The sequence below is a fragment of the Erinaceus europaeus genome, chromosome 2, assembly GCF_950295315.1.
Source record: "Erinaceus europaeus chromosome 2, mEriEur2.1, whole genome shotgun sequence".
NCBI classification, from domain to species: domain Eukaryota; kingdom Metazoa; phylum Chordata; class Mammalia; order Eulipotyphla; family Erinaceidae; genus Erinaceus; species Erinaceus europaeus.
Genome location: NC_080163.1, coordinates 132,907,458 through 132,934,702, shown reverse-complemented (window position 1 = coordinate 132,934,702; position 27,245 = coordinate 132,907,458). Strand labels below are relative to the sequence as shown.

The window sequence follows — 27,245 nt, the reverse complement described above, 5'->3', positions numbered from 1 at the left end:
AGGTCCATAATTGTCCAACAATTTGTTTGGCTTTGTATGTTAACTCTCTTTTCAGCTACCAGGTTCCAGAAGCCAGCAAGATATCAACCAGACTTCCCTGGACTGACGACCCCACCAATGTGTCCTGGAGCTCCGCTTCCCCAGAGACCCACCTTACTAGGGAAAGAGAGAGTCAACGCCCATGTTCAGCGGGGAAGCAATTACAGAAGCCAGACCTTCCACCTTCTGCAACCCACAATGACCCTGGGTCCATACTCCAAGAGGGATAGAGAATGGGAAAGCTATCAGGGGAGGGGGTGGGATATGGAGATTGGGTGGTGGGAATTGTGTGGAGTTGTACCCCTCCTATCCTATGGTTTTGTTAATGTCTTCTTTCTTAAAAAAAAAAATTAAATAATTAAAAAAACAAAAGGAACTTAACAATAAAAAAAAATTTGGCAGAATTTCCCATTCATGTAGTCACCTGTTAAATGCCAAGCATAATGCTAAGTATTGGGGCTTTAAAGAAGTCAAGTCCTCCTTAGGTAGTATAGAACCAGCAGAGTAGAAAAAAAAGATAAGAACATACCTGAAAGTGAGTACACAGGGGAGGATGATTGTCTTGGGAAAAATAAAGGCTTCTTGAGGAGATGATGGTGATCTTGGGTATATTTTTAAAATCCAGAGGGGGAGGAAGGCGCGGGGTGTATCAGTCAGGTGTACTGTGGGTAAGGCCACGACTCTAAATTCAGAATTCTTCTATAAACAGCAGGATGGGGGCAAGAAGGGCATGTCCTTGAGCAGAGGTGGGTGTGATATTATGAAAGATCTGGGCTCTACAGGGGGAAAAAAGCAGTCTTTAAAAGCTGTGGAGCTCCATCCTGTTACATTGGTGACTCTTTTTTTAATTGATTTAATAATGATCGACAAGACTATAGGATAAGAGGAGTACAATTCCACACATTTCCCACCACCAGAGTTCTGCATTCCATCCTCTCCACTGGAAACTTTCTTATTCTTTATCCCTCTGGGAGTATGGACCCAGGATTATTATGGGGTGCAGAAGGTACAAGGTCTGGCTTTCGTAATTGCTTCTCCATTGGACATGGGTATTGACCAGTCAATCCATACTCCCAGGCTGTTTCTATTTTTCCCTAGTGGGGCAGGGTTCTGGAGAGGTGGGGTTCCAGGATTTTGGTGAGGTCATCTGCCCAGGGAAGTCAAGTTGGCATCATGGTAGCATCTGCAACTTGGGTGGCTGAACAGCCTTAAGATACAAAGCAGAGGGAGTCGGGCAGTAGCACAGCGGGTTAAGTGCATGTGGTGCAAAGCGCAAGGACAGGCACAAGGATCCGGGTTGCAGCCCCCGGCTCCCCACCTGCAGGGGAGTCACTTCACAGGCGGTGGAGCAGGTCTGCAGGTGTCTGTCTTTCTCTCCTCCTCTCTGTCTTCCCCTCCTCTCTCCATTTCTCTCTGTCCTATCCAACAATGACGACATCAATAACAACAATAGTAACTACAACAATAAAACAAGGGCAACAAAAGGAAATAAATATTAAAAATAATAAAAAAGATACAAAGCAGAACAAATTGTTTAATAATCAGGAACCTAAAGGTAAGAATATAGGATATGAGATTTGGGGTCTCCATTTTGAAAAAAGCTAAGAAGTCTATTTTGGGTATATTCCAAGGGGTTCATGACTTTTACTAATTTTTGCTTGACCCCAACAGATAACATGCAGGTGGGTTAAAAGTATTGTCTAGGTAGATGGTACCAGAGTTGGGACTAGGACTAGAAAGCTGGATCTGGGGAGAGAGTAGCTCCCAAATATGGGAAAAGTACATAAACACTGTCAACTGTAAACCCCCATTGATCTGATCTGGGGTGCATATTCAGCACAGAAGCCTGTGTAGCCTCTGCATCCCTGTGGGTCTGAGTTCACATTTTGTAGTGACGACTCTTTTTCTTTCTTTCTTTCTTTCTTTCTTTCTTTCTTTCTTTCTCTCTCTCTCTCTCTCTCTCCCTCTCTCTCTCTCTCTTTTTCTTTCTTTCTTTCTTTCTTTCTTTCTTTCTTTCTTTCCTTTCTTACCCTTCTCTTCCCTTCTCTTCTCTTCTCTTCTCTTCTCTTCTCTTCTCTTCTCTTCTCTTCTCTTCTCTTCTCTTCTCTTCTCTTCTCTTCTCTTCTCTTCTCCTGCCTCCAGGGTTATCGCTGGAGCTCAGTGCCTGCACTACAAATACACTACTCCTGGCAGTCATATTTTTTTTCCCCATTGTTGTTGGATAGGACAGAGAGAAATTGAGAGATGAGGGGAAGACAGAGAGGGAGAAAGATAGACACCTGCAGGGTGGGGGAGATAGCATAATGGTTATGCAGACAGATTCTCATGCCTGAGGCTCCTAAGTCCCAGGTTTAATCCCCCGCACCACCATAAACCAGAGCTGAGCAGTGCTCTGGTGTTTCTCTCTCTTTGTGTGTGTCTCTCTCTCTGAATCTCTCAAAAAATTTTTTTAAAAACGATAGATACCTGCAAACCTGCTTCACCGCTTGTGAAGCGATCCCTCTACAGGTGGGGAGTCAGGGGTTCAAACCTGGATCCTTAGGTTGTCTTTGCACTTCACATTAAATGTGCTTAATCCAGTGTGTCACCACCCGATACCCTAGTCTCACCTTCTTTTAAAAATATTAATTAATGGGGAGTCGGGCTGTAGCGCAGCGGGTTAAGCGCAGGTGGCGCAAAGCACAAGGACCGGCATAAGGATCCCAGTTCGAACCCCGGCTCCCCACCTGCAGGGGAGTTGCTTCACAGGCGGTGAAGCAGGTCTGCAGGTGTCTATCTTTCTCTCCCCCTCTGTCTTCCCCTCCTCTCTCCGTTTCTCTCTGTCCTATCCAACAACGACGACAACAACAATAATAACTACAACAATAAAACAACAAGGGCAACAAAAGGGAATAAATAAAATAAAATATATATATATAAAATATTAATTAATGGCAAACTTAAGACTTCATGCTTAAGTGTCCAATGCTTTATCAACTGCACCACCTCCCAGGCCACATTCTCTCTTTTGTATATGTATGTGTATGTATATAATCTTTATTTATTGGATAGAGACAGCCAGAAATCAAAAGGGATGGGGGAGGTGGAGAGAGAGAGAGACACCTGCAGCCCTGCTTCACTGCTCGTGAAGCTTTCTGCCTGCAAGTAGGGGCCAGGGGCTTGAACCTAGATCCTTGTGCGTTGTAATAGATCCTTGTGCGTTGTAATTTGTGTGCTTAACCAGGTAGGCCACCACCCAGCCCCCCATCCTCACTTTCTTTATAGGTGATACATCTATTTTCTACAATTTTAGTGATGTTCCAAGAAGAAAACAGAAATCTGACATAGTACCCACATTTAATATTACTCTTTAATAACTCTGGAAACTTGCTAGTGCAGCACTGAGTCCACAGCAGAAATTTGCTTCATAAACACTCTGATTTGTAGGTGGAAGAGCTTTGCTTTCCACCAGACATATGTTTATAGGCACATAGTCAAGTGCCAGATTCTTTTTTTTTTTTTTTTTTTGCCTCCAGAGTTATCACTGGGGCTTGGTGCCTGCACTATGAATCCACTGCTCCTATGTCCATTTTATCAACTTTTTGGATAGGACAGAGAGAAATTGAGAGGACAGGGGAAGATAGAGAGGGAGGCCTAACTCACTGCTTGTGAAATGAAAGCCCCCTCACTGCATCCAGCCCCCACCCCCTGCTCCACAGGTGACTCGAACCAGGATCCTTAAGCTTTTTATCATGTGCGTTGAACTCATGCGCCATGGCCCAGCCCCCAAGTGCCAGATTTTTACTGTGACATAGTAAAGTAGTCTCAAATCCAGCACCAGCAATAGAAACTGCAGGAAGGGGACCAAAAGGTGGCACACCTGATTAAGTGCACACATTATAGTGCACTAGGATCCAGGTTCAAGCTCCTGGTCCCCACTTGCAGAGGGAAAGCTTCACTAGTGGTGAAGCAGGGCTGTAGGGTATTTATCTCTCTCCTTCTCTCCCTTCTTCTCCTCAATTTCTCTGTCTTTATCCAATAATAAATAAACACATAAAAAAAAAAAAGAAAAGAAATGGCATGAAGAGGGACAAGGACTTCTCCTTAGCCACACCACACAGAGGGTAAGAAATGCCTGACTTCTTCCTTGACTTCTAAGTTCATTTCAAACACTGGTAGCATAGGTACAAAGGTTTATCCTTTGTGATGACAAATACATACACTGTTGGAGGAGTTCCTGACTCCAGTTCTTGTTATGCAAAGGGAATCCTGGCATAGATCTTTTGAAACAGATACTAAAAATATCCTTTTCACCTCTTGCAGTTTGTCCTTGAGAGAAAAATGAGAAGCCATGTTTGCAGGAGATAAAAATAGTTGCAAAAAGATCAACAACGGTAGAGAATGTTCCATCCTCCGAAGGGGGGATGGACAACATACTCTATGCTACACCTGAGGAAGATGGGTCCTGATATTGGGGCAGCTTGAAATGTTCCTACTCATGACCATAGAATGTGAGCTGAGCTCAGATCTATAAAGATGCAGAGGTCACATAGGCTGCTAAGCTGAACATGGGTCCCAGATCACATCAATTCGAAGGGGTTTACAGTCAACAATATACCCCTTTCCCATATTTGGGAGCTACTCTTTTTTTTTAATATTTATTTTATTTATTTATTCCCTTTTGTTGCCCTTGTTGTTTTATTGTTGTAGTTATTATTGTTGTTGTCATTGTTGGATTTTTAAAAAATATTTATTTTATTTATTTATTCCCTTTTGGGAGCTACTCTCTTTCCTGATCCAGCTTTCTGTTCCTTTTTCCAGCCATGACATCATCTGCCCAGACAATAACTTGGATCCATCTGCATATCAGATTTCAGGCTCAGTGAAAAAAACAAAACAAAACTAGTATAGCCATAGGCCCTTTGGAATATAACTAAAATATACCTACTAGCTATCTACAAAATGGAGACCCCCCCAACTCTTCATCTGCACTATTCCAGCCTTTCACTTCATGATTAGTTAACAACTTGTTTGGATTTATATGTTAACTCTCTTTTCAGCCACTAGGTTCTACCATGATGCTACCATGATGCCAACCAGACTTCCCTGGACAGACAACCCACCAATGTGTCCTGGAGCTCGGATTCCTCAGAACCCTGCCCCACTAAGGAAAGAGAGAGGAAGGCTGGGAGTATGGATTGACCTGTCAATGTCCATGTTCAGTAGGGAAGCAATTACAGAAGCCAGACCTCCAACCTTTCTGCATCCCACAATGACCTTGGGTCCATACTCCCAGAGGGTTAAAGAATAGGAAAGCTATCAGGGGAAAGACGGGATACAAAGTTCTGGTGGCGGGAATTGTGTGGAGTTGTACCCCTCTTATCCTATAAATGGTTTTGTCAGTGTTTCCCTTTTATAAATAAAATTTAAAAAATAGTTGCAAAAAAAAGATAAAAATAGTTGCCTATGAGAAAAATGGCCCAGGATAGATTTTTTTTGAAAAGAAAAAAAATTTTATTAGCGATTTAATATTTATGAGTGCAAGATAATAGGGGTAGAGAAATATGTTATTCTTCAAGGGATGTTCTGCTCTTAGAAATCAAATAAACCACAAGCAATGACATGTTTTATGAAAAAAGGGAAGCCTTTTTAAAGCAGGGCTGAACAACGTTCTGGGGAAAAAAAAAAAAACCACGAACCTAGGACTCAGACCAAATTCGGTGATAAATGAGGAAAACGGGGGAATCTATACAGCTTGTCCATTTCTTATTATATGCAAGAATTTCTTATACCTTAAGTATTACTTGATTTTATCCACTATTTCCTATAGAACAGCTTTCTCAAAAAGTTATGTCATGGAATGTAAAATCACTAATAAAAATTAAAAAAAAATTTTTTTTTTAAAAAGACGCCATTTCCGTTCTAGGGAACCCCCAGCAGTTGGGATGACTTGTGCGAGTTAACTGGTGGGAAGTACACGGTTTGCGCTGGTCCCTAGAGCTTTATCTTGACACCAGAAGCCCGTTCATACTGTGCATCCATAAACAACGTGGCTGCTGGTGAGATGGGCTGGAGCCAGGAAGCCGGGAGCAGAGAGCGGCCCCACGTGCACAAGTGTCACCAGCGTCGCCCGCGCCCAGTGAACCGCACGAGGCGCTAAACGCAGAGAAACCATCGGCTCTGTGGGCAGAGGCCGGGCCGCTATCTAGCGAGGAAGACAGGCAGCGGGTCCCTCCACGCTTAACAGTCTCTGAAGGAAGAAGAACGGGCCGATGAGACAGCCCGGGCAGGGCGAATGGCTCCTTCTCGGGGCCGCCCGGCGGGGCAGGAGCGCAGGGAGGACGAGGCCGCTCCCCAGGTCTGGCCGCATCGGCAGCGCGACTCGCGGCGCGTCCGCGAGATTCCCCCTCGGGAGGCCCCGCGCGCCCGAGCCCCGCCCAGCGGCCCGCGCGGGCTGCCCGGCCGTCACGAGCAGGTGCTGCGCCCGGGGCCGCACCGGGCAAACGGCTCGAGAGAACCCAGGCCGGCGCCGCCCGCGCCCCACTTCGCGGGTCCAGCTGCGGAGCGCAGGGGACCCGGGGCCCCGATCGCAAGGAACGGCCGTATCCGCACAGGGTGGGAGGGAACGTGACCCCCAGGGCGTGGCCTCGCGAGACCGCGAACCGCGTCCCACGTGCCAGGGGCGGGGCGGCGCGCGTGCGCGGAGCCGAGGACGCGCCGGCGTACCCTTGCTGGGGGCCGTAAAGCGCGGAAGGTCGTGGCCCGCGGCTTCTCCGGAACTTCGCCTGCCCCGCCCCGCCCCGCCCCGCCCCGTCCCGCCCCGCCCCGCCCCGTCCCGTCCCGTCCCGTCCGGTCCCGTCCCGTCCCGCGCGTTCTCCGGACTCTCCGGCGCCCGGGAGCCCCCGCGACTGAGGCGGCTGCCGCCCGGCTGTGACAAAGCCCGAGCAACCGCGTGAGGTGAGGAGACGCGGCGGGGCCTCCTCGTGCCGCCCGGGCTTCTGCCTTGTCCCCGCGGGGCCGCCGACGCTGCCCGGCCCCCGGCCCCCACGAGCCCTGGCTCCGCGGCTCAGCGCGGGGTCCCTGGGGCCTGGCGCCCGGCTCCCTCGCGGCGCTGTCCGCTTCCTTCCTCCGCTGGCGGCGGCCGCGCTCCTGCCCGGCCGGGGGTCTCGGCGGCGCGGCGGGAGTCGGAGTCTGAAAACTCCGCGTCTGCTGGGGGCGGGGGGCGTCGCGGGGACTGTCGCCGGAGCCCTGACGCCCCTGGGGGGAGCTCCGGTGTCATCGTCTCTCGTCCATCCGTCTGTCTGCGCGAGGTGGAAAGCCGGGCAGGACTGCGGGGCCTCCCTGGCCGCCGCCGCGGACTCCTCGGGCTGCTCTGCGGGCGGGGGCGGGTGAGGGCGGCCGAGCGCGTCGTCCCCCGGGCCCGGCACCCGCAGCATCGCCCCGACCCGCCCGCGTCCGCCCGTCCGTCTGTCATTCCGCCTGTCGGCACCGGCGCCCCTGGCCGCGGAGCGGCGCCTCGCGGGAGCCCAGAAAGTGGTTTGTCGCGCAGGTGTCTCCGGTGCCGGCCGCCGGGGTGAGGCAGGCGCCGAGCGATGCTGCTTCGCCGACTCCCCGCTGCCGCCGGTGCCCAGCAGCCCGCTGCGCCTCTCGGTGCTGAGCTGGTTCCGCAGGGATTCTTTAGTATTGTTGTTGTTGTTGTTGTAAATTATTAGACCGGAGCACTTGCTCGGCTCTGATGCTGGTGGTGTGGGGCATCGAACCTGAGACCTTGAGCCACTGGCGAGTCTGCTTGCACAACCATTACGCTCTCTTCCCTGCCCCACAGGAATTATTTTTTGTGGAAAATGTAATTTGTGACATGTGATTGAAACCAGGTATGTCCTTTATTATTTTTTGATTTTCAAAAAATTTTTCTTATCCTTATTTATTTACTGGATAGACACAGTCAGAAATTGAGAGGAAAGGGAGGGATAGATAGACACCTGCAGCACTTCTTCACCACTTGTGAAGCTTTCCCCCTGCAAGTAGGGACTGGGGGCTCGAACTTGGGTCCTTGCGCATTGTAACATATGCGCTTAACCAGGTGCACCACCACCCGGCCCCATTTTTAAATTTTTTTGCTTCCAGGGTTATTGCTGGGGCTCAGTGCCTGCACCATGAATCCACTGCTCCTGGAGGCCATTTCCCCCCTTTTGTTGCTCTTGTTGCTCTAGCCTTGTTGTGGTTATTATTGTTATTGTTAATGTCGTTCGTTGTTGGCTAGGACAGAGAGAAATGGAGAGAGGAGGGGAAGACAGAGAGGGGGAGAGAAAGTCGCTTATGAAGCGACTCTCCCGGCAGGTGGGGAGCCGGGGGCTTGAGCCGGGATACTTACACGGGTCCTTGCACTTTGTGCCACGTGTGCTTAACCCGCTGTGCTACCGCCGGACCCTCTCCACTGTCCTTTCTGTGTCTACTTGAATCCTTAAAAAATATTAAGTAAAAAAAAGATTCATCATACTTTTTACCAGGGTTATTGCTGGGCTTCTGTGTCTGGCACAACCCCACTGCTTCCATCAGCCATATTTTTTTCTATCTTTTTTTTTCTTTAAGATTTATTTATTAATGAGAAAGGAGAGAGACAAAGAACCAGACATTACTCTGGTACATGTGCTGCCGGGGATTGAACTCAGGACCTCATGCTTGAGAGTCCGATGTTTTATCCACTGTGCCACCTCCTGGACCACACTTTTTTTTTTTTTCTTTCTCACTGTTTTGATATCAGGTGAGAGGCAGAGATAGAGAAAGGAGAAACATCTGAAGCACTGCTCCATTGCTTTTGAGGCTTTCTTGAAGATGGGGACCAGACAGTTGAAGTGAGGTTTGTTACACATAGTGACGTGTGCAGTCCACCTGGCCCTGAAGACTTACTAATGTTGGGGGCTATTACTCTCACACAAGCAATTCTGAGGATCTCATGCCTGAAAATCCAAGGCCTTATCCACTGTGACACCTCTAAGGTTGTAAGCTTCCTTTTATCGTAAGTCACTTCATTGACCTGAAGGTCAAGATGAGTGTTAGGTCAAAAATCTTTTCCCTGGTTCTCTATCACTCTGGGTGTTTAAGCTTGAGAGCCGGGGAGGGCAGCTACTCACATACTCCTCTATACCTGCCTCTGTTCGGAATCGTCAGGCAGCTTTGGGAGGGACAGGTGTGGAGTAGTGAGGGAAGAAGGGGGCACCCACCTAGCCAGCCAGATCAGTTAAACCGGTTATTAGATGTTGCAGCCAGATTGCTCTCACATGCTGGTTTTTTTATTTTAATTTTATTTTTTTGATAGGACAGAAATTGAGAGGGGAGAGGAGACAGAGAAGGAGAAAGAGAAGACACCTGCAGACCTGCTTCACTTGTGAAGTGTCCCAGCTGCAGGTGGGGAGTGGGAGCTTGAAACCAGGTCCTTGCACATAGTACTGTGTGCACTTAACTGTGTTTGCTACTGCTTGCTTCCCTCCTCTGGCTTTTTTTTTTTTTTTTTTTTGAGATGTATTTTATCTCAAAACCTATTTATTCTGTTTCTTTTGCCTGTTAGGGTATGTGCTTTGTGATCTGTCCTCACAGTTAACTTTTCTCATTAGATAGCAGGTTAAGGGTAATGTAGATTAATGATTAAATAGCAGACCAGACAGGATTGTGTTTTTATTCATTTCTTCTTTTTAATTTTTGCCTCTAGGGTTATCACTGGGGCTCTGTGCCTGCACCACTAATCCACTGCTCCTGGAGGCCATTTTCCCCATTTTGTTGTCTTTTTTTTTTTAAAGATATCAGCAACACTTTCCCCTTTGGGGACCAGGGACTTGAAACTGGGTTCTTGAGCTTTGTAACATGTGCGACACCACCTGGTTTCTGTACTTGTTCTTTTTTAAAAAAGTATTTTATTTATTTAATTCAATTTTTTTCTTTTTCTTTATTTCCTTTTGTTGCCCTTGTTTTACTGTTGTAGTTATTATTGATGATGTTGTTGTTGGAAAGGACAGAGAGAAATGGAGAGAGGAAGGGAAGATGGGGAGAGAAAGACACCTGCAGACCTGTTTCACCACCTGTGAAGCGACTCCCATGCAGGTGGGGAGCCGGGGGCCTTGAACTGGGATCCTTTTGCCGGTCCTTGTGCTTAGCACCACTTGTGCTTAGCACCACTTGCGCTTAACCCACTGCGCTACTCCCTGACTCCCTATTTATTTTATTTTTGAGTGAGATGCAGAGAGAGACACAGAGAAACACCAGAGAACTGCTCAGCTCCCACTCCCCACCTGCAGCTGGGACACTTCACAAGTGAAGCCTGGGTGGTGCCTGGGACAAGGTGGTGCCTGGGATTTAGGAGCCTCAGGCATGAAAGTCTCTTTAACCATTATGCTATCTACCCCACCCACCCTTGTTATTGTTGCCATTGAAGTTGTTGGATAGGACAGAGGGAAATCAAGAGGAGGGGAAGACAGAAGGAGAGAGAAAGATAAGACACCTGCAGACCTGTTTCACCACCTGTGAGGCAACCCCCCTGCAAGTGGGGAGCCGGGGACTCAAACTGGGATCTTTACATTGGTCCTTGTGCTTTTATATTATTTTATTTTATTTTATTTATTTTCCCTTTTGTTGCCCTTTTTTTTTTTTATTGTAGTTATTGTCATTGTTGTCATTATTGATGTCATTGTTGGATAGGACAGAGAGAAATGGAGAGAGGAGGGGAAAACGGGGAGAGAAAGATAGACACCTGTAGACCTGCTTCACCACCTGTGAAGCAACTCCCCTGAAGGTGGGGAGCCAGGGGCTCGAACCGGGATCCTGACGCCAGTCCTTGCACTTGGAGCCATGTGCGCTTAATCCGTTGCGCTACCGCCTGGCTCCTGCCTATCTCTTTATATTTCTTAGATACCTATAATGAATGCTGGGGAACCAAGTTGGTCACTATTCTCAGCTCTCTCATCATCATCATCATTTTTGCCATCAGGGTTATCACTGAGACTCAGTGCCTACATGATGAATCCACTGCTCCTGGTGGAATTTTTTTTTTCAAATTATATTTTATTATTGGATAGAAACAGAGAAATTGAGAGAAAGGGAAGATAGAGACAGAGACACCTGCAACCCTGCTTCTCCACTGCATGTGGAGAAGTTTTCTCCCTGCATGTGGGGACCAGGGGCTTGAACCCAGGTCCTTGTACACTGTAATGTGTGCGCTTAGCCAGGTACACCCACCGCCTGCCCCCCTCCCTTTTTTTTTTTTTTTTATTTAAGCAAAGCACTGCTCAGCTCAGCTCTGACTTATATGGTGGTGCTGGGGGCTGAACCTGGGACTTTGGAGCCTTAGGTATGAGATTCTCTTTGTGTAATCATTATGCTATCAGCCCCTCCTCTTTTTTCTTTCATTCTTTTTTTTTTTTTTTTAAGATTTTATTTATTAATTAATGAGAAAGATAGGAGGAGAGAGAAAGAACCAGACATCACTCTGGTACATGTGCTGCTGGGGATCGAACTCAGAACCTCATGCTTAAAGAGTTCAAAGCTTTATCACTGTGCCACCTTCTGGACCACTCTTTCATTCTTTCTATCTATCTGTCTGTCTGTCTTGTATTGACAGAGAATTTGAGAGGGAAAGAGGAGATAAGAGAAGGAGAAAGGTAGACACCTGCAACACTGCTTCACCACTTCTGAAGATTTCCCCCCTACCCCCCAGGTGGGAACCTGGGCATTGAACCCCAGTCCTTGTGCATGATAACTTGTGTCGCTCTACCAGGAGCACCACCACTTGATTCTTCCACTTTAATTTTTTAGGATTTATTTATTAATGTGATAGAACCAAAGCATCACTCAGGCACATAAAATGCTGGGGGTCAAACTTGGGGTCTCATGCTGGAGAGAGTCTTTTTTTCATCACTGTACCATCTTCCAGGCTGCCAGAGAGCTCCATTATAATAGGCCACCAAACATGGCCATACTGCCGAAAGTTTCCTAGGTGCCTAGCCACGCTTTACTGCTCCTCAGATTTCACAGCATGTGAGATAGGTCTACCCACCAAGCCCAGAAATTGAGTAGCTTGTTTCAGATCGTACAGCTAATTTGAGGTTCAAGCCTGGTCTTTCTCTAAATCCTGTTTTTCTCAGGTGGTTGCTGTGCTGCTGCCTGCTTGGCACACAGGTGTTAACAGAGTATGGTGAGCTCTGTGCTACAGAAATGTGGGCTGTTATGGGACATCATAGAGTCATTTAAGCAAATGTTGGGGAGAAGCTGGTCACATACGTGGGCTGAGAGCTTCAGGCATGATCTTTGTTCAGAGGCTGTGGTGAAGAACTGAGGCACAGATTCTGGAGTGAGACTGGTCAGACATGACCTACAAATCTGAGGAATTACAAGCAGTTCAGTTTGGCTTGAGGGTAGATCATGGTGTGGTTGTGAGACTGAAGGACAGCTAGTGTGAAGGCGAGGAGAGAAGTAAGTCCAGAGATGAGAAATGAGTATGATGGACAAGGATGTTTAGAGTTTGCAATGGCCAGGAATTGGGTCGTTAGAGCACTCACTGTTACCTTGTGGGAGGATCAGGGATCTAGCTCTCTTCCCCCACATGGGAACACTATGCAAAAGAGAAACTTTATGATCTGTAGAACATGCTAATCCTTTATCTCTATTATTGTTTCTCTCTCCCTCTCTGCCTCTCACCCTGTAGATAAAAAGAGAACGAGTTTGGGGTTGATTGCGTGCACAGGTTGCCATGAGTAAGGACTCAGGTTCAAGCCCCTGGTCCCCACTTGCAGAGGGGAAGCTTTGCAAATGGTAAAGTGTTGTATGCTCTCCCCCTGCCAAGAAAATTGGTTCAGTCCTGCTAGTTTTCACGGGCCCGCTTGTCCCCGCCCCAAGGAACCCTGAGAGAGTTCCAGAGTTCCAGAGTTCGAGAGTGCTTGGCGCCGCCGCTGGGGAAAGAGGCAAGAGAGTTCTTGGCGCCACCATGTGAGAAGGAGGCAGGAGAGTTCTGTTTGGTGATTAGTTTGGGTTAGTTTATGAATCGTTGTTCCTGAATAAAGAAATATAGCTTCCCTGCCCAGCCGTGTGTCCTCGAGTCTCTGTTACCCGTCCCATGAAGCTAGCCCGGCCTGCTGGAGCCTCCGAATTTTAACAACAGTAAAGTAGTGCTGCAGGTCTCTCTCTATATTTCCCCATTCCCTCTTGATTAATGTCTCTGTCAAACAAATAAATATATGTTAAAAAAGAATGAGTCTATCAAGAGTGGTGGAAAAATACAGACATGAGACCCCTGGAAAAAAGTCTTGGGGACAAAAATAAATTTGGAGTTTGCCCTTTTATTTGAGGGCTTCAGAAAGTCATTGTAGTGTTTTAATTGGGTTTGAGATTGGATTTTCATTTTAGAAGAATTTCTTAGACTCTTGTATAAAGATTGTGGGGTTTGGGGAGAATGACATGCAGATTAGAGGCTGGAAGCCTTGCCCAGGGGCTTCTGTAGGAAGGTGAGAAATGCTTATGGTCTATTCTCAGAGTGGTAGTGGTGATGGAGAGAAGTACATCAGTCTAAGGAAAATTTAGTATGTAGAAATAGTAGGTCTGGTGGTCCGGGAGGTGGCACAGTGGATAAAGCTCTTGACTCTCAAGCTTGAGGTCCTCAGTTCAAGCCCCAGTTCAAGCCCCAGCAGCACACGTATCAAAGTGATGTCTGGTTCTTTCTCTCTCCTCCTATCTTTCTCATCAATCAGTAAATAAAATCTTAAAAAATTATTAAAAAAGAAATAATAGGTCTGGATTGATTGGGCAGACAGATTGAAAGGGTACAGTCCAGGAAAATTCCAGATTCTAGTATATTGTGTCACTGGGGGTATAGAAGGTGGCACAGATCTGAAGTCTGAGAAAGATGGGTTTACCTTTTAGATGTGCTTAGTTTAGCCTCAGAATCCAAGTGAGATGACCTTTCCTCAGCTAGGAATACAAATCTAATATTCACTCAGGCTTGCTTTGGGTTAACCATCAGTCATGGCAGAAAAGGATATCTGGTTTTAGTACCCTGAGGGTTATCAAGACAGGGATGGGCTGAGAAGAGAGACCAGCAGACATGACCAGAGAAGTATGTATCAGAGCGGAGCCTGTTTGAACCCCTGGTACACCATATGAGAGCACTGTGGCACTGGAGGAAGCTTTGGTGCTATGTGTCTCTTCTTCTCCCCATTTCTGTTTTTGCCTGTATGTGCCTGTGTCTGTTTGTTCTCTCTCTGAAAAGCCAACTGGGAACATGAAAGAGCACATGTGTTAGGCCTTGCACCCAGGAAAAAAAAATAAGGAAAGAGTGAGTAGGACAGAGTGATCAAGAGCAATCGGTGATATATGTTTAGACAAGTTTCTTTTAAAAAATTTTTTAAATTTTTATTTATTCCCTTGTTGCCCTTGTTGTTTTATTGTTGTAGTTCTTTTTTTTTTTTTTTTTTTTGCCTCCAGGGTTATTGCTGGGCTCAGTGCCTGCACCATGAATCCACTGTTCTTGGAGGCCATTTTTTCCCCCTTTTGTTGCCCTTGTTGTAGTCTTGTTGTGGTTATTATTGTTATTGTTGATGTTGTTCATTATTGCATAGGACAGAGAGAAATGGAGAGAGGAGGGGAAGACAGAGAGGGGGAGAGGAAGATAGACACCTGCAGACCTGCTTCACTGCCTGTGAAGCGACTCCCCTGCAGGTGGGGAGCCGGGAGCTTGAACTGGGTTCCTTACGCTGACCTTTGCGCTTTGTGCCATGTGCACTTAATCCGCTGCTTCACTGCCCAACCCCCTTATTGTTGTAGTTCTTGTTGTTGTTATTAATGTCGTTATTGTTGGATAGAACAGAGAGAAATGGAGAGAGATGGGGAAGATAGAGAGGGGGAAAGATAGACACCTGCAGCAGACCTGCTTCACTGCTTGTGAAGCGACTCCCCTGCAGGTGGAGAGCCGGGGGCTTGAACCGGGATCCTTTCGCTGGTCCACAGGTCTGCAGGTGTCTATATTTCTCTTCTCCTCTTCTCTCCATTTCTCTTTGTCCTATCTAACAATGATGACATCAATAACAACAACAATAATAACCACAACAATAAAACAACAGGGAAAACAAAAGGGAATAAATAAGTAAATAAGTAAATAAAAAACAAACCTTTCTGGCAGACTATGCAGTCACTAAGGTATACAAAAATAAGAGCTTGGGTGGGGGTAGATAGCATAATGGTTATATAAAGAGATTCTCATGCTTGAGGCTCTGAAGTCGCAGGTTCAATACTCCACATCACTATAAGCCAGAGCTGAGCAGTGCTCTGGTAAAAAAAATAAAATAAAATAAGAGCTTAGATTAGGTGGTGTCAACAAGTAGTTATCAGAATAGCACATTGCTGCAAAAAAGTAATATTCTGAGAAAATAATGATATTGGCATTGGTTATATTTGTTGGATGAAAAATCCTTTTATTCCCCCTTTTCTATATTGAAAATTTCTTCCTATGTTTGAATTTTTTTTTATTTTGCAGAGACTAATTTTTTTGCTTCATGTTTTTTTTTTTTTTGTTATCAGAGCACTTCTCAGCTCTGGCTTATGGTGGTGCAGGGGATTGAACCTGGGACTTTGGAACCTCAGGCATGAGTCTCTTTGCATAACCATTATGCTATCTACCCCTGCCCGAGACTGTAATTTTTTAAAATTTATTTCTTTATTGGGGAATTAATGTTTTACATTCAACAGTAAATACAATAGTTTGCACATGCATAACATTCCCCAGTTTCCCATATAACAATACAACCCCCACTGTGTCATCTATCATCCTTCATGGACCTGTATTCTCCCCACCCACCCACCCCAGAGTCTTACTTTGGTGCGATATGCCAATTACATTTCAGATTCTACTTGTCTTTTCGTTTCTGATCTTGTTTTTCAACTTCTGCCTGAGAATTTTTTTGTTTTTATTTGCTACCAGAGTGCTGGTTTGGCATGTGCACAACCCAACTTCAAGTCCAGCTCCTATTGCACCGAAGGAAACTTTGACACTGTGTTCTCGTGTTCTGCGTGCTCGTGTGCTCTCACTTTCTCTCTGCCTGTATTAAAACACGTACACAAATGTGTGTGCGACCATATATACGCATATAGCTAGGGTATAGACATTATATATATGTTAATGACTTACACAGAGCTTCCCCAGATTTCAGGCTTGTATATCTCAGTGCTGCTTAGTGTGTTTGATGGGTGTCCCACATGTAAGACTGGAGAGCTGGGTGGTGGTGTACTGGGTAGAATACACATGTCATCATGTGCAATGACCTGGCTTTTAGCTCCTAGTCCCCACCTCTGGGGGGGACTTCACAAGTGGTAGAGCAGTTCTGCAGGTTTCTATTTCTTGTCTGTTTTGTCTCTCTCAAAATTAAAGAAAAGATACATTAACCACAGGGAGCTGTGAGTTGTGCAGGCATGGAACCCTGGCAATAATTCTGGTGGCAAAACCAAATGAACATGTATAACATTGAGCTAGCAAGATTACTCACTTGTATAATGCACTTGATTTCACATATACATGACTTTAAGTTTGATCCTGGCTCCTACCATACTGAACAGATTCTTTTCTTTTCTTTCCTTTTCTTTTTTTTTTCTTTTTTTAAAAAAAATTTATTTAATTTATTTATTCCCTTTTGTTGCCCTTGTTGTTTTATTGTTGTAGTTATTGTTGTTGTTGTTGGATAGGACAGAGAGAAATGGAGAGAGGAGGGGAAGACAGAGAGGAGGAGAGAAAGATAGACACCTGCAGACCTGCTTCACCGCCTGTGAAGCAACTCCCCTGCAGGTAGGGAGCCGGGGTTTGAACCGGGATCCTTATGCCGGTCCTTGTGCTTTGCGCCACCTGCGCTTAACCCGCTGCGCTACAGCCCGACTCCCCTCTTTTTTTTTTTTTTTTTTTTTTACCAGAGCACTGCTCAGCTCTGACTTATGGTGGTGCAGGGGACTTGAACCTGGGACTTGACAGAGCCTCAGCATGAGAGTCAGTTTGCATAACCATTATGCTATCTACCCCCGCCCCACTGAAAGATGTTTCTGTGCTTTGCTGTCTTCTGTCTCTGTCTGTCTCTCTCTTTTTTAAGAGAGTCTACAGGCTGGGAGTATAGATTGATCTGTCAATGCTCATGTTCAGCGGGGAAGCAATTACAGAAGCCAGACCTTCCATTGTCTGCACTCCATAATGACCCTAGGTCCATACTCCCACGGGGTTAAAGAATAGGAAAGTTATCAGGGGAGGGGATGGGATCCAGAGCTCTGGTGGTGGGAATTGTACCCCTCTTATCCTATAGTCTTGTCAGTGTTTACATTTTATAAATAAATAAATAACTCTGTCTTTGTATCTGAAAAAATTGGCATGGAGTGGTGAATCCCCTGGGTACAGTGGAATAAAATGTTTTTTGTTTGTTTAGTTTGGATTTTTGGATCCTCCATCTCCTAGTTGCTGACAGACGTGATGTTTTACTGGTTGCTGTCTGTTGTCCGAAGACAAAAAACTAGCAGAAGATGGCAGAACTGGCCCTCAGTACGAAGCAGTTCAACAGCTGCAGAGGTTCATTCTGTTGCTCTGCCTGCCCAGGCACAGGTGGTCATCTGTGGTGGTGGAATCATGGGCACATCTGTGGCCTATCACCTCTCCAAGATGGGGTGGAAGGACATAGTCCTTTTGGAGCAGGGCAGGTAAGAATCACCCTCAGCATGACTTGAGATTGTGCTATAAAGATTGCATGAGGTTCTATCATCTTCTCTGTTTGGTAATATTGCCCACCAATTACTACATAGCATGAGAAAATTATAGAAGTGTGAAATCTCGTGTACTTTGTTCTGTGATACTTGTTTTCTGTTTCTTTACTTTTTTTGGGGGGGGGAGAGAGGAGGGGGCTTTACCACTGCACCACCTCCCGGACCATGAGTCTTCTTCATATTATTTTGTGTCCATCATGTAGGTTGGCTGCTGGCTCTACAAGGTTCTGTGCTGGCATCCTAAGTACTGCTAGGCACTTGAGCATTGAACAGAAGATGGCAGACTATTCAAACAAACTCTACCATCAGTTAGAGCAAGAAACAGGAATCCAAATAGGTAAGCATGTATGTCTGCCTGTCCCTCAGTCTCGTACTTAGTTCTTTATTTGGCCTGTACCATGTGTGCTTTGTGATTTGCTCACTAAGACGAGTTTTAGTTCAGGTACCACTTGTCACAGTATGGTTTGGTCAGCTCTCTTCAGTGTATCTATAAAAGGAGGAGATTTAATCAGTGTCATAGATCTTCTTTTTAAAATTTTTTAAATTTATTCCCTTTTGTTGCCCTTGCTGTTTTACTGTTGTAGTTATTATTATTGTTATTGATATCATTATTGGATAGGACAGAGAGAAATGGAGAGAGGAGGGGGAGACAGTGAGGAGAGAAAGATAGACATCTACAGACCTGCTTCACCACCTGTGAAGCAACACTCCCCTGCAAGTGGGGAGCCGGGGGCTCGAACCGGGATCCTTATGCCGGTCCTTGCACTTTGTGCCACTTGCACTTAACCCGCTGCACTACCGCCTGACTCCCTAAATTTTTTTTAGCTATCTTTTTATTTATTGCATAAAGCCAGCCAGAAATCAAGAGGGAAAGGGAGATAGAGAGGGAGAGAGACAGAGACACCTGCAGCACTGCTTCAGCACTTGCAAAGCTTTTCCCCTCAAGGTAGGGACGGGGGCTCAAACTCAAGTCCTTGTTTACTGTAACACATGCACTCAACCAGGTATGCCACCACATGGCCTTGTCATAGATCCTTTGAGATAGATGTGTATATGTTTATATATACATATGTTTAAAAGACATTTATTAATGAAAAAGAAAGAAGGGGAAGGATAGAAAAATAGCATTACTTAGATACATGTGATGACAGAGCTCAAACTGAGGAGCTCATGCTTGAGCTTTCAGTGTTCTACTGTGTCACTTCTAGAGCCACAGTAATCACTTTGCAATAGACTTTTTAAAAAAAATATATATTTATTTTATTTATTTATTCCCTTTCGTTGCCCTTGTTGTTTTACTGTTGTAGTTATTATTGTTGTCGTTGTTGTTGGATAGGACAGAGAGAAATGGAGAGAGGAGGGGAAGACAGAGAGAGGGAGAGAAAGATAGACACCTGCAGACCTGCTTCACCGCCTGTGAAGTGACTCCCCTGCAGGTGGGGAGTGGGGGCTCGAACCGGGATCCTTACAACGGTCCTTTTGCGTTGCGCCACCTGCGCTTAACCTGCTGCGCTACAGCCCAACTCCCGCAATAGACTTTTATAGTTGAGGCTTGGGGGTTCTAGGGGCACCCTCAGGCACCCCCATCAGCCTGAGCTGAGCTGTGTATTGAACAAAGAAAATCACTAATAAGTAACATAATGTGGGGTGAAAATTCAAAAGTTAAATTAGCAGGACAGTCAGTCACCGAAGAAGGAAACATCCTGACTTCTTGGTTCTTCCTGCAAAAAAAAAAAAATGTATAATTTGTAGCTAATCAGGAAGAACCACCAGACAGATCCACTTGGAGAGATGTTCTGGGGCTGAGGAGACAGCATAATGGTTATGTGAAAGACTTTCTCTCATGCCTGAGGCTCTAAAGTCCCAGTTTCAATCCCCAGCACCACCATAAACCAGAGCTGAGCAGTGGTTTGGTAAGCTGTGTGTATATCTTTCTCTGTATCTCTTTTTCATTAAAAATAAGTAAATAGGGGGCTGGGCGGTGGTGTAGCTGGATAAGTGCACATGGTGCGAAGTGCAAGGACCCACCTAAGGATCCTGGTTTGAGCCTCCGGCCCCCACCTGCAGGGGGGTCTATTCACAGGCAGTGGAGCACATCTGCAGGTGTCTGTCTTTTCCACCCCCTCTCAGTCTTCCCCTCCTCTCTCCATTTTTCTCTGTCCTATCCAATAACGATAGCAGTAACAATAATAATAACAACGATAAACAACGGTGGCAACAAAAGGGAAAATAGCCTCCAGGAGCAGTGGATTCATGGGAAGCAAAAAAAAAAAAAAAAGTAAATAAAATGTTTAAAAAAGAGAGAGAAGGGGCTGGGTGTTGGCGCACCTGGTTGAGCGCACACATTACAGTGCACAAGGAACCAGGTTCAAGTCCCTGGTCCCCACCTGCAGAGGGAAAGCTTCACAAGTGGTGAAGCAGGGCTGCAGGTGTCTCTCTGTCTCTCTCCCTATCTCTCCCTTCCCTCTAGATTTCTGGCTGTCTCTATCCAATAAATAAAGATAATAAAAGTAAATTAAAAAAGAGAGAAAGATGTTTTGCAAAGGCTCTAATCTGTACTCTTCAGAAATATCAAGGTCAAGAAGAGAAAGTATTAAACCAGAGCTAATTAGTGCTCTGGTAAAAATAAAAAGAGAGGGGAGTCGGGCTGTAGCGCAGCGGGTTAAGCGCAGGTGGCGCAAAGCACAAGCACCGGCATAAGGATCTCGGTTTGAACCCCGGCTCCCCACCTGCAGGGGAGTCGCTTCACAGGCGGTGAAGCAGGTCTGCAGGTGTCTATCTTTCTCTCCTCCTCTCTGTCTTCCCCTCCCTCTCTCCATTTCTCTCTGTCCTATCCAACAACGACAACAACAATAATAACTACAGCAATAAAACAACAAGGGCAACAAAAGGGAATAAATAAATAAAATAAATATTTAAAAAAAAATAAAAAGAGATAGGTAAAGAGAGAGAATGAGTAATTGTTCCAGATTGAAGAATACCAAAGAGACATAACAGTGGCCTGAGAAGAGGATCAAGTGGTAAAGCAAAAGACCTGCAAACATTGTGAGGTCCTGAGTTTAATCCCTAGCACCACATATGCTGGAGTGATGCTCTGGTTCTTTCTCTTTCACTAATCTTTTGTTATATTTTCATTTCTAAATAGTTATTAGGGGAGAGATGAAAGAACCAGAGCATCACTCTGACATATGCAATGTCAGAGCTCAAACTTGGACCTTATGTTTGAGAGCAGCTTCCCAGGCTGCGATAATTTTTTTTTCTTTTAAAAAAAATATTTATTCCCTTTTGTTGCCCTTGTTTTATTGTAGTAGTTATTATTGTTGCCATCATGGTTGGATAGGACAAAGAGAAATGGAGAGAGGAGGGGAAGACAGAGGGAGAGAAAGACACCTGCAGACCTGCTTCACTGCTTGTGAAGCGACTTCCCTGCTGGTGAGGAGCCGGGGGCTTGAACCGGGATCCTTATGCCAGTCCTTGTGCTTTGCACCATGTGCACTTAACCCGCTGCATTACCGCCTGACTCCCAATTTTTTTTTTCTTAAAGGAGATGTGACAGCTAAATACAATGCTTGACCCTGGATTGGTTTCTTGACTGAGGGCAAAGAGGGTGTAAAGAATAGTACTAAGGGGGCCGGGTGGTAGCACACCTGGTTGAGCGCCCATTCTATAATGTGCAAAGACCTGTGTTCAAGCCCCCAGTCCCTTCCTGCAGGAGTAAAACTTCACAATTGATGAATCAGTGCTTCAGGTGCCTGTCTGCCTCTCTTTTCTATTTTCCCCTTCCTCTCAATTATTGACTGTCTTTATCCAATAGAGGAAAAAAAAAAAAGTAGCATTAAGACAACTTAATGAGATTTGAATGTGGACTCTGGGTTAGGCAATGGCATTGTGTCAGTTAATTTCCCTGATTTTGCTAACTACCATGATTATATAAGAGAATATTCTTATTTGTAGGAAATGAACATTGGAGGCTGGGTGGTGGCGCACCTAGTTGAGCGCACGTTACAATGCGAAAGGACCCAGGCCCTTGTTCTCTACCTGAAGGGGGGAAACTTTGTGAGTGGTGAAGTAGGGCTGCAGGAATCTCTCTGTGTCTCACCCTCTCTGTCTCCCCCTTCCTCTCAATTTGTGGCTGTCTTTATCCAGTAAATAAAGATAAAAAAATTAATCAAAAAAGAAAACATATAAACACTAGGTCTGCAACTTCCTCTCACGTATTTCAAAAAAGAAAAATGTGTGTAGAGCAAGGAGGGGAAATTAGAAATGACAAAGCGAAAGTCACTAACACTGAGGGAACTCTTAATACATTTTTCGTGATCCCTAATTTAGAAATTCTAGTTCATAGTTCAGTTTATTGGTTTGAGATCAGGCCTAGGATGTGAGTGACAAACCCCCCTTCCCCCTTGGCTGATCCAGACCTGAGAATCATTTGTCATTGAATTACCTGTGTCTAGGCTTCTCCAGGCAAGATCCTTGCTTGTCTGTCTTTACTTTCTATCACTATTCGTATACAATGGAACATTTGGATAAAGGGTATATATACATCTGTATTATTATTATTATTTTATTATTATTATTTTCTCCAGGGTTATTGCTGGGGCTCAGTGCCTGCACCATGAATCCACTGCTTCTGGAGGCCTTCCCCCCTTTTGTTGTCCTTGTTGTTGTAGCCTTGTTGTGGTTATTATTGTTGCTGATGATGTTGTTCGTTGTTGGATAGGAGAGAGAGTGATGGGGAGAGGAGGGGAAGACAGAGGGGGAGAGAAAGACAGATAACTGCAGACCTGCTTCACCGCCTGTGAAGCGACTCCCCTGGAGGTAAGGAGTCAGGGGCTCTAACTGGGATCCTTACGCTGGTCCTTGTGCTTTGCGCCACATGCGCTTAACCCGCTGTGCTACTGCCCAACCCCCTATTATTTTTAATGAGCTAATGTGTCACATAGGACTTCACTGTTCTGGGCTGTTTTTTCATTCAGATAGAAAAACTGGGGCGGAGGGGGGTGCGAGAGACAGACGCAACTGGAGCTGCCTCAGGTGCAGTGAGGAAATTCAGAAAATACTTAAATTATTATTTTTTAAATATTTATATATTCCCTTTTGTTGCCTCCTTTTTAAAATTATTATTGTTGTAGTCATTGTTGGACAGAACAGAGAGAAATGGAGAGAGAAGTGGGGAAGATGGGGAGAGAAAGATAGACACCTGCAGACCTGCTTCATCACTTTACTCCCCTTAAATTATCTTTATTTCACTTTTTAGAAGATACCTGACTCAGCTTTTCTTCACAAGAACTGTCATTGCACTTAAGTAGGATTGTTATTGACCTAAGGAGTTGTTGGAAGGCCGTTGGGAGGTCTTTGGAGTTGGCAGGAGGCAGCTTAGATACTTGGTTGTGGGATTCCACAACCAGTAGTTCCTTAGTTGGAGCAGGAATGGCCTGTCCAGGACGCTGCTGCTTCTAAGATGGGATTAGCCCTGTCCATTCACCTGTTTGCTGAAGATTGAGTGTTCCAGGACTGGGGAAGCAGTACACTATACTTTGTCTTCTGCCACAGAGACGTCAGGTTCAATCCCTGGTACCACTCTATGCTAAAGCTAATCAGTACTCTGGTCTCCCATGAAAAACTCGAAAGAGGGAATGCCGGGCAGTAGTATAGTGGGTTAAGTGCACATGGCACAAAGCACAAGGACTGGCCTGAGGTTCCAGGTTCCGGGTTCAAGCCCCCAGCTCCCCACCTACAGGGGGTTGCTTCTCAAGCAGTGAAGCAGGTCTGCAGGTGTCTTTTTCTCCCCCTCTCTGTCTTCCCCTCCTCTTTCCATTTCTCTCTGTCCTATCCAACAGCAACGACTGCAATAACAACAATGATAAACAAGGGCAACAAAAGGGGGAAAAATTATAGCGGTGGTTTGGTAGTTATCACAGTGGTTAGATCTTTGGATTTAAAAATTTGAAGTCTCAAGTTTGATCCCTGGCATTACATTTGCCAGAGTGATGCTTTGTTTCTATTCTTAGGTTATATGTCCATTAACTATACTGCTGAAGAAGAGGGAGGACCCAGCCTCTGGTGGGCTGATGTGAATGGTCTTCATGAAGGGCAATATATGTAACTAAAAGTAGGGGAAAGGATAAAGCTACTTGGAAAGAGTGGAGAATAGAGATGGGTTCAGGATTCTGTCCTTCCCCCCAAGATATTTTTTTATTTTAACAGTAGTATCTTTGCTATTTTTTTATATTTTTGTTTATTTACTATTGGATAGAAACAGCAATTGAAAGGGGAGGAGAAGATAGAGAGGGAGAGAGAGAGATACCTGCAGACCTGCTTCACTATTTGTGAAGTTATCCCCCTGTAGGTGGGGATTGTGGGCTTGAACCTGGATCCTTTTCATGTTGTACATGTGCACTTAACCAGGTGTGCCACTGTCTGGCCCCATCTTTACTTTTTTAAAAGTAGTTCTTTTTTTTTTAACCAGACCATTGCTTAGCTGTGGTTAATGGTGGTGCTGGGAATTGATCCTGGGACCCTGGAGCCTTATGCTTGAAAGTCTTTTTTGCATAACCATTATGCTGTCTCCCACCCTACAAGTGATTTTATGTACACTAACATCCCATTTTCTCCTTATTAAACACTGAGCTGAGAATGACTAGAGAGGGAATGGAAGTTTAGTGCATCTCATATACGTTAAAATTTCACAATTAGTGAAAATTAATTTACTTGTCCAGGAATATTCAGTAGTAGTCCCAGGACTTTTAACTTACAATTTAGTGTTCCTGGTATGTCTCAGTTTGGGCTGCTTTTTTTTTTTTTACAGGTTATACAAAAACAGGCTCCATCTTTCTGGCTCAAACTCAGGACCGGCTGATCTCCCTGAAGCGTATCAATTCAAGACTGAAGTATGTATGAGACTAGAAATCTGTCCTGATTTTACTGTCAAATTGACATCTGCTAGAGCACCAGTGAATGTCATTATCCCTTGTGTTCTGTGGCAGTGTTATAGGTATCCCTTCTGAGATCATCTCCCCCAAGAAAGTGGCTGAACTACACCCTCTCCTCAATGTACATGACCTAGTGGGGGCCATGCATGTTCCCGAAGATGCAGTGGTATCCTCTGCTGATGTGACTCTTGCCCTGGCAAGTGCTGCCTCCCAAAATGGTGAGCAGGTTTTGGGTTAGGAAGAGGTTGCCTAAGAAAGTGTTTCACAAAAGGCATTCACATCAACTCAGCTTCCATTTTTGAATATTGGCTTTTATAGTTTTTAATTTTAATGTAATATTTGGTAAATATTTTTTCTTAGGGTCACATTTCTCAGTTCCAAGGAGGGGTCAGGCAGTGGCTTACCCAGTGGAATGTACATGTTACCATACATAAGGATCTAGGTTCAAGCCCTGGTCCCCACCTGCAGGGAGGTAGCTTAACAAGCGTTTGACAGTGCTACAGGTGTGTCTTTCTCTCCACCCCTTTCTTCCTGTCTTTTTTTTTTTTTTTTTTTTAAAGGCCACTAGGAGCACCAAACTCCAGCAAGAACCCTGGTGGCAAAAAGAAAGTCCCAAGGAATTACTTCTCATGCTAATTAACGCACTTTAGATATAAGGGGATTTTTTCCTTCTCAGAGTACTTAAGAATTCAAAGGTTGGGAGTCCCGTGGTAGTGCAGCAGGTTAAGTGCACATGGCGCAAAGCACAAGGACTGGCGTAAGGATCCTGGCTCCCCACCTGCAGGGGAGTCACTTCACAAGCAGTGGAGCAGGTCTGCAGGTGTCTTATCTTTCTCTCCCCCTCTCTGTCTTCCCCTCCTCTCTCCATTTCTCTCTATACTATCCAACAACGACATCAATAACAACAATAATAACTACAACAATAAAAGAACAAGGGCAACAAAAGGGAATAAATAAATATTTAAAAAAAGAAAAAGAGGCATAAAAAAAGAATCAAAGGTTAAAATATACCTTGGGATTTAATCTATAGCTTAGACAGAGTCCTGGTGTTAGTGAATGAATCAGTGTCCAGGGTGTTAAAACATTTTAAATGAACTGAGTCATAATGTGGGTAATTAGAAATTAAGATGCCCTATTTGAACTTGTTTTGCCTCTGCCCCCCCCATTTTATTAATGAAATTGATGTGCTGTAGTCACTTTTTAAAAAATTTTTCCTCCAAGGTTATTGCTGGGGCTCTGTGCCTGCACCATGAATGTACTCCTGGAGGCTACTTTTTTCCTTTTTTTTTTTTTTTAATGTTGTTGTGGTTATTATTGTTGTTGTTATTGATGTCATTGTTGTTGGATAGGAAAGAGAGGAGGGGAAGATGGGGAGAGAAAGATAGACACCTGCAGACCTGCTTCACTGCTTGTGAAGTGACCCCCTGCAGGTGGGGAGCTGGGACTTGAACCCGGATCCTTACGCTGGTCCTTGTTTTTCTTGCCATGTGCGCTTTACCCACTGCACTACCGCCCGACCTCCCTGTAGTCACTTTTTAAATTTAGCTTAACATATATTTATTGAGTGAGGGAGAGGGAGAGGGAGAGGGAGAGATACAACCAGAGAATCCTACTGGCATGAGTGGTGCCAGGGGTCAAACTCTGGACTTTCAGACATTTGAACCTGGCATTCTAATATTGAGTCCCTTTCCCAGCCATATAGTCAGTTTTTATTCTTGTCACAGGCTTATTGCTGGGTCTCTGTGCCTGCAACATGCCACTGTTCCCGGTGGCCTTTCCCCCTGCCCCCTCCTTTTACTTTCATCTTGATAGAGGGAGAGAGACAGAAGAAACACCTACAGCACTGTTCCACCACTCATGAAGCTTGCCCCCAGCAAGTGAGTTCAGGCCCCCAGGTCCTTGTACATAGTAATGTATACATTCTGTTGGCTGCACCAAAGTCAGTTTTTAAGTTGACTTATTTTCAATTTTGGGAAAGATCTACTTACATAGTGTCTTTATGTGGTTATTTTTAAGAATTTAAACATAAATAAATATTGGCCTGGTCTTTCTAGTGTTTAAGAGTTGAGAATCTGTTGCAGATGCCTTAATTCTGGAATATCAGATGATGGATATGTTGATTTTTTTTTTTTTTTTTCCTATACCTTGAAACAGGTGTTCAGATCTATGACCAGACAAGTGTCCTTCATGTAATGGTTAAAAAAGGTCAAGTTACTGGTGTGGAAACAGACAAAGGACAGATTGAATGCCAATATTTTGTCAACTGTGCTGGTCAGGTAGGTTAGCAACAATATTGGGTCACTCATTTTCTTACCAAATTTTTGTCTCCAGAATTTTTTGGTGTTAAGACATAACTGTGAAATTGTGACAGACTTAACATATGTTAGGGACCACACTGTATTGTCTGAACTGGAAAGCTCAGAATTCTTGTGTTCTGAATTAAATACTTGAATCTTTTCCCTATAGAGAAGTACCTGTGACCTTTCTCTTCCTCCACCCTGGGTTTATTTGGTGCTGTGGCAGGCA

The 27,245-nt window shown here is 45.1% G+C and overlaps 1 protein-coding gene across 5 annotated transcripts in view; it reads left to right on the top strand.

The window, feature by feature from the left end:
* Positions 1–6,858: 6,858 nt before the first annotated feature.
* Positions 6,859–27,245, top strand: part of PDPR (pyruvate dehydrogenase phosphatase regulatory subunit) — a 57,955-nt gene continuing 37,568 nt past the window's right edge. For 3 of the 5 annotated variants that reach the window (XR_009548261.1, XR_009548260.1, XM_016190190.2), the window contains exons 1-6: positions 6,859–6,975; positions 17,457–17,724; positions 17,991–18,124; positions 24,596–24,677; positions 24,774–24,937; positions 26,874–26,995. Coding sequence is in view for 3 of the 5 variants with exons in the window: in XM_016190190.2 (XP_016045676.1) it covers positions 17,501–17,724; positions 17,991–18,124; positions 24,596–24,677; positions 24,774–24,937; positions 26,874–26,995 (726 nt within the window). In the remaining 2 variants the exon portion in view is untranslated. Of the gene's footprint in view, positions 6,976–17,456; positions 17,725–17,990; positions 18,125–24,595; positions 24,678–24,773; positions 24,938–26,873; positions 26,996–27,245 lie in introns of those variants that run through there. The other 2 variants (XM_007527588.3, XM_060185184.1) reach the window with 2 other exon arrangements.